Source organism: Solanum stenotomum, chromosome 12 (genome assembly GCF_019186545.1).
Source record: "Solanum stenotomum isolate F172 chromosome 12, ASM1918654v1, whole genome shotgun sequence".
Lineage (NCBI taxonomy): Eukaryota > Viridiplantae > Streptophyta > Magnoliopsida > Solanales > Solanaceae > Solanum > Solanum stenotomum.
In genome coordinates, this window is record NC_064293.1 from 45037886 (window position 1) to 45045066 (window position 7181).

The 7181-nt window shown below is 34.6% G+C and overlaps 1 protein-coding gene across 1 annotated transcript; it reads right to left on the bottom strand.

Annotated features, from left to right (window-relative positions):
- Window positions 1-85: 85 nt before the first annotated feature.
- On the bottom strand, window positions 86-4964 carry LOC125846303 (uncharacterized). The gene is made up of 10 exons (XM_049525688.1): window positions 4747-4964; window positions 4021-4657; window positions 3905-3937; window positions 2734-3584; window positions 2168-2459; window positions 1861-2082; window positions 1536-1709; window positions 926-1114; window positions 732-845; window positions 86-583 (listed from the first exon to the last, which is right to left on the bottom strand). The coding sequence occupies exons 2-10, from the start codon at window positions 4630-4632 to the stop codon at window positions 281-283; spliced, it is 2790 nt and encodes a 929-aa protein (XP_049381645.1). The 5' UTR covers window positions 4633-4657; window positions 4747-4964; the 3' UTR covers window positions 86-280.
- Window positions 4965-7181: the final 2217 nt, after the last annotated feature.

A 7181-nucleotide genomic window follows, 5' to 3' on the forward strand; every position in this document is an offset into this window, starting at 1 on the left:
AATTGAAATCATCGCAAAAATGTGCATATGAAAGACAAATGTCAACAGATATTAATTCAGAACCCATAATTTTAAATGTACAATAGATCAGTGGTAAGAACTTTCGCAGTTGAACCCATCAATTTAAATCCTTCTGGTGTACGAAGTGGAAACAAGGCTAGAACCTTGAGACTCAATTACAACTCCCATTTGCAGTAAGTACTTGGCATCTTCTGTAAATATGACATCATTTCTTCTCAGGAACTGCTCAAATTTCATATATCTGAACTTGCTGGTGTCCTCACGGTGGAACCTGTTTCCATGCTTCACGGAGAAGCTGGTATCTGACAACATTCCTTGCAGGTTTTGCTAAATTTGGATAATCCTTGAAGCTATCAGCAAGGAACGAAGTAAACGGTGAGTCTAGCTCATCAAGCTCAACATCACTGGTGTATGTTTTTTTAAGCACAGATGAACCAGTACTCTTTGGAACTTGATTTCCAACCTTCTCTATAAAAGTGGTGAGAGACAATGCTGGAGGAGGTGTATAGGCCGTCCAGGTTGCAGTACACGGGAAGCTAGTGTGGTGCTCTCCTGGTACATCCTTCACATCATTAATCAGGAAAAATAGAGTACGTAAGAAAGGGTATGTGACATGATAATTAATGAGTTCCATAAAAAAGAGTAAATTGCAATTAAGTTTTATGGATGATAAATCTGCTTGAAATAAGCAAATGAGAGAGAAAACTTACTTCAGAATCCAGGGTCTCAACAACATTTTTTGGAATTGGATTTGGACGGAACTCATCTGGGACAAAATTAGCAAGGACTCTTTTGATCAAAGCTGGACTAAATATTGGGCAGACCTAGCAACAGCAAGTTCACAAATAAGTATAGAGAAAATGGATTTCTAGAGATTGATCTATAAAGGGGAACTAGGACTAACTTCTTTTCTTGTGGATGCATCGATGAGCACTTCAAATGGAAGCATCATGAGGTTGCTCAATGCATTAAGGAGTCGAAAAGCCTTGAATGATTCTGTTTTCTTGTCATTTCCAAAGATGTTACTATACTCAGGTGAATCTTCATCTTCAAAGCCAATAAGATCTGTAAGCCATCTAGACCAGCTTCCGACCTATCAACAAACCAAAATGCTAATAATCACTAAATTATTACTCTCTTGAACCAAATGTGATTCTCATTTCCCTTAAGAGTTAAATCAAGAGATCTTCGACATTTATACATATGAGAAAATTGAAATTCAAAATATTTTTCTGAAATTTAGTACAATGGATTCAAGAGAGCACGTTGTGTCACGACTCCCAAGTAACAAGAGAGTAAGGAGTTATAGGAAATAATTTAAGCATTGGAAATTACATAGATATGCACAACTACATTCTCACTTCTCATTAGAGTGATGTATATTATCAACAAATACTGGCCGTTGTTATTAGCTTAACCTTGCGTAAATAATGGAAGTGCCTCATAAATAAATATTGCAAGAATAATAAACGAGTATGAAACTAGTCATGCTTAAGCTGACATTTTCTACTCACAGCATTTTTCAACTGTGCACCAGCTCCAAAGCTTGATTTTCCAGGAGGAATTGGAAGGACCTTACGATCACTTATAGGATCAAACATTGGATCTGTTGGCATTTCTTCGGTGGATTCACGAAGAATCGCATTGAACATTGCCACATCCAATCTACTCACCAACTGTTTCATTACCTAGAAACACAATGAATACATTGCTTGAGGAAAAAATAAAAGATGCTGGGAAATTGGTTAATAACCGGAACTACGAATCTCACACAGACGGAGTAGAAGTACTAGTAGAATGAAGTATAAACAGACATCTCATTCTAATGAATCAACTCACCAACTTTGGCAGAACAGGTAAGCAGCCACATTTATGTCCCAATGCTCGAAGTGGACAAAGCCTTTCACAGGCATCCTTCAGAGCCCTTTTCCAAAGTTTTACAGAAAATTTACCCTGCTCTTGATCACCCAACGAATGTCTACTACCATATGTTTTCTTCACCCTTGAGGCCCTAGTCTTACTAGTTTTTGCAGTCCCAAACTGCATATGTGGAGTCAGAGTCTGCAGGCAAAAATAAGGCATTGCACCGTAAACAAAGTAGTACTTATTATGACAGAAAAGCACAGAGGAAATTTAGGTGACCAACCTGCCACCAAAGAGACTTGGTGATTTTGGAGAAGATCCAACCTTCAAGTTTTTCCAATGCTTGAGTGAATGATTCGATATCCTCCCAGTTATAATATTGCTTAACTAAATAATTCTTGTTCCCTTGGTTGGCAATGTATTTGATGCTTTGCTGCATATATATTTTCTCTAACGCAGACTTACCTCTGTTGACAGTAGTTTCAGTAGGTGCCCCTTCATTAAATTGCAGTCCAGCAGCAGCCTGGCTGATGATTGCTCTTAACATAATGGAATTTGAGAGCCAGAAAGTCAACCTATTTGTGAAGAAAATAAATTAAAGAAATCATGTAAAGCTTTTTACTTTATCCTTCAACATATTTGTTACACCATATTGACAAGATTTGTTGGTCGCTCCTTAAAAGATGAGTTCTAATGCAGATATGAGGTTGCTAAGTTGTTCTTTTTTCGGATCCACTATTCACTTAATTTAGATCAATGGAATATTGGTGCTTATAAATTAATTAGAAGCTGGCTAATTCAAAGTACCAAGAAACTTAAGTAGCTTATCAATCAATCACGTGAGTGTACCTTGCAACATCACTTCCACATGCTTTAGAAACCAAAGCTAATCCTGAAACAGCAGCTCTAGCAGCACTTGCCTGTTTAGCAGGGGATTTTGTTCTCCAGGCGTGGAGATAAAATCTAGCAAGGCGCCTGGCTGGGGTGTGAACCTTGTTCATCGAACTTCCATGCTCAGCAACTACAGAATAAAGGCCAACTTCAATAGCTGCAGCTTCTTTCAGTTCTTCCTCAAGCATCTGAATTCTAGACTCTGGTTCAGGTTTACTCTTCGACAAAACATTTGCAGGAACTCTTTTTTCAGTAGCTGAAGTAGTACTGGTAGAATTCTTTGGTTCTTTTTTCTCCGCAGTACTCTTTGGTTCTTTTTTCTCAGCAGTACTCTTTGGTTCTTTTTTCTCCACGGTATTCTTTGGTTCTTTTTTCTCCACTGCAGTACTTTTAGAAATACTAGTTTCTATGGGTGTCTGTTCTTTCATTTCATTCTTAATAATCTCAGTGTTGCCCAAAAACACATTTGGAGTCATCGAGTCTCTAATCTGAACAGACTTCACTGGCTTCAGTCGACCATTTGTGATCTGAACTCCAAGAGCTTTCCAACTCATCGTGACTTGTCTTTTTATAGATTTAGCTTTTTTGTTTTCTGACAAGTCTCTTGTGTCATCATGGAGATGATCATCATGACCAAATTCATGATCTGTTGTTTCATCCGCACTATTTTGACTGTCCATACCTGCCTGACTATGCATATGAGAAGATGTAATTTTCGATATCAACCTATCGATGTATTTTTCTTTGGCGTGCTGAGTATTTTCTTCACTTTTGCTTGTTCCACTGGCTGCCTCTTCGTTAAAGTCACTCTGCAGTTAGGCTCATTCAAATGATAAACAGAAAATAACACTACAATGGACAGGAAGCACAACTTTGTATACAATTAACCAGACATTCTCCTTAATTTGAGTGGTACTTAGGAACAGGAAAGCTGAAACTGGAGTTACATATTAAAATTCTAGAAGCATGATATGAACTAGACTCGTACTATACCCAAGTTGCAGATGGTATATTTCGACAAGAATTGTCTAGTAATTAGTAATAAAATACCTCAGAACATGCTTATTTTTTCAGATGAGGTTGAGAAAACTGAATAGTACTTGTTAACAAATTGAATAACTTAAAGTACCTTTTCAAGCCGAGATGGTGATGCCCGTGCAACCTTAGAAAGAGAAGCATCAATCAATAAAAGAAGCATAAGCGGAGTTATTCAGAATGATATGATTTGATTGAACTTTGAAATACCTTAACATTGTTAGATGGTGAACCCCAAGCAGCTTCAAACACAGAAGAAGAAAAAGTTGAGGATGAATGTGAGGAAACATCATCATCAGTACAAGAAGCAAAATCAGAATCATATTCAGCATCATCAATCATCATGTCTGATTCTTGCTTATCTTTTGTTGGCTGTACCTTAACATACAAAGATGGTTGCAGCAAGCTTTTCGAACTCTTCTTGCAGTTTAAAGGAACACTAATAGCTAAAGTTTCTCTTATAATTCCATATTCTCCAAAATTAATCGAAGCTGTCCCCAATAGCGGACCTTGAGCTGCATTATCCTTTGTATACTCATACAAAGAGAAATCCAAGTTATTCTTTAGAAATTTATCTTTTGATTTTTTCTCGCGACATAATGTTAAGAATAGGGTGAAAGTCTTGTTAATTTCAAGATAGTCATCCTCAACAGAGGCAGTAACAAATCCAGAATTACGATCACCATTCTCCCACTGAAGTAATACAGATTGAACCGATCTCAAAGACTCTGATGGAGGCCAAGGTCTGATCAGCTGAATATTAACAATGTAATCAATTTGGAAAGAAGCACCTTTTTTCTTCTTCTTCTGTCCAAGTACCATGGCTTGATAATAACTCGCGATTCAACTAACATCAAACAAACCAGAGAAAACCAATGTGTTAGTAAACAACAAACTATAGAATCATCGACGAAAAACAGAAGAGAAGATTTTTACCCAAAAAAATTATATGCAGTGTGTTATGCTCTTTTGTTATGTCTTCCAGACAGAGTTTGTGAAGACTAATGGTACAGTGAACTTGGTGTATTTTTATTTTTTTGGAGATTGTTTGTTGGGAGAATAATGAATATAGAGAAATAGAAAACGAAGATGAACAAGCAATTCGTGCGTCCAACTACATGAAAAGAGTCATTTATTTGGAGAGGCAGGAAAAACAAAAATGACTAAATAAATATAGGTGACTTGAGACTAATATGCCTAACGGCTTCTCCACCGGCCAATATTGAAGAAAATGATTATTATTAACGTCTTAGTTAATTTTGTGGTTTGCCACTAATATCGACTAATGCCCAACCATTAGCTAAATTTAATATTGGGTTTGTATATCATTTGTTTTTGTGCATTCATCTGATTAGTGATTATTAATTGTTAACATTAACACTTGCCTTTTGAATAAGCTTAGTTAAAATCTCATTTATAGTCAAGGTATAGGAGTTAATTTTATGCTATTGGTAAAAGGTGGATGAATTCATCCATTGCTGATCTAGCGGTGGTGTGTTATACTCCCTCTGTCCGTAATTACTTGTTCACTTATAGTTATCCCTAATTACTTGTCTATTTTGATAAATCAAGAAAGGACAAATTTTTTTTATTTATTATACCCTCAATTAAATGATTAATTACTTTGAAAAATACAGAACTTGTCATTAATTGATTTCTTAATAGGTGTGTCAATTTAAAAGTGGACAAGTAATTAGGAACAGAAAGAGTATTATATAAGAGGTGAAGACTGCTATCCATGTGTAAATTTTAATGCTTCCTCCTTTACTTCCTTTCCCATTAAATTGCGTGCATCTCAATTGGTCAATCAATGGTAGAGTGCTAAAAGAGCAGATGTGCAAATGGCATCGAAATGTGTAGATTGCAGAAAACGAGCTACTGCCACAAATTTAATGACTAACGTCGTATACTCTATCATCTTTATGAAAACAAGAAGAGCACAGTTTGATGAATTGCGTGGCAAATGTGTGAGATATCGCAAATACCAAACAGGCCTGTCTGAATTTGCGTCACCCAAGGAAACCTTGCTTCTATTTCCTGCCGGATTTGCCATCCCCACAGACAGTTTTCTTGTTTCTTTTCCACCATTTCAAAAATAAATTTTCACTTTACTCTTCACTTTTAACCTAGGAGTATTATCTTTTCATATTTTATCTTTAACATCAATTATTTATTTACCAAATCATTTTCTGAAACATAATACTCCCTCTGTCTTTAATTACTTGTACATTTTTCTTTTTATAGTTCTCCCTAATTACATGTCCATTTTGACAAATCAAGAAAAGATAAATTTTATTTATTTATTATACCCTCAATTAAATAATTAATTACTTTAAAAAATGTAGAACTTTCATCCACTTCATAATTAATAGGGGTAAAATGGTAAACTCACTATGTCATTAATTGTTTTCTTAATTGGTGTGTCAATTCAAAAGTAGACAAATAATTAGGGACAGAGGGAGTACTAAGCATCAATGAACATAGGTAAAAATGATAAAATACTCATATGAATTGATGTTTCTTAAAAGGCATATAAAATCTAAAGTGGACAAGTAAAAATGAACATGGAGTGTGATATGGTGGAACAATCCAAGAATTAGAGCCCCTCGCATTCAAATCAACCCAAAAAATTTCAAAAAATAAATAAAAATAGAGATGAAAGGAACTCCATTTTTTGTCATTAAATCTTTCATACAGACGTCTATGAAAAACTTTCCTAAATTGAAATACAAAGACTTATATTCTTCCCTTGTATTGTACTAAAGAACTTTCTACAGTTGCAATGCATAGCTAGTTCTAGATTAAGCAAAGGAAGAGAGTTTTTACACATTATTAAGCAATAATGAATTTTTCGATACAACATAAATACAAAAGTTTAGGGGTCGTTTGGTAGAGTGTATTAGAAAATATAATGCATGCATTAGGTGTGTCATGTGTGTATTAGTAGTACCTTGTTTGGTACATTTTTTCATGTCATGTATAACTAATGATTCACTCTATTGTGTATTAACTTGTGTATTACTAATACCAAGGAATTCTAGGTATTAGTAATACATAGCATTTTAACACTTGCATTAAATTAAATAATTACAAAACTACCCTTAAAGCCTTTTCATTTTCTTTGTTGTCATAAGTTTTTGTTTTTATGTTGATTTGCTTTTAGGTGTCTTTTATTTTTTTGATGGCTTAATAGGCTTTATGACCTCTTAAGTATCTTTTTTTTTAAAAAAAAAAATTCAATTTCAATATAATTTAATCAAAAATTTTACTATTTGACGATAAATTTGATAAAATAAAATATTTGCCAACTTTCCATAAAAATATTTTGGCACAATAGTACAACTATTTAATATTATTTTTTTAAAAAAAAA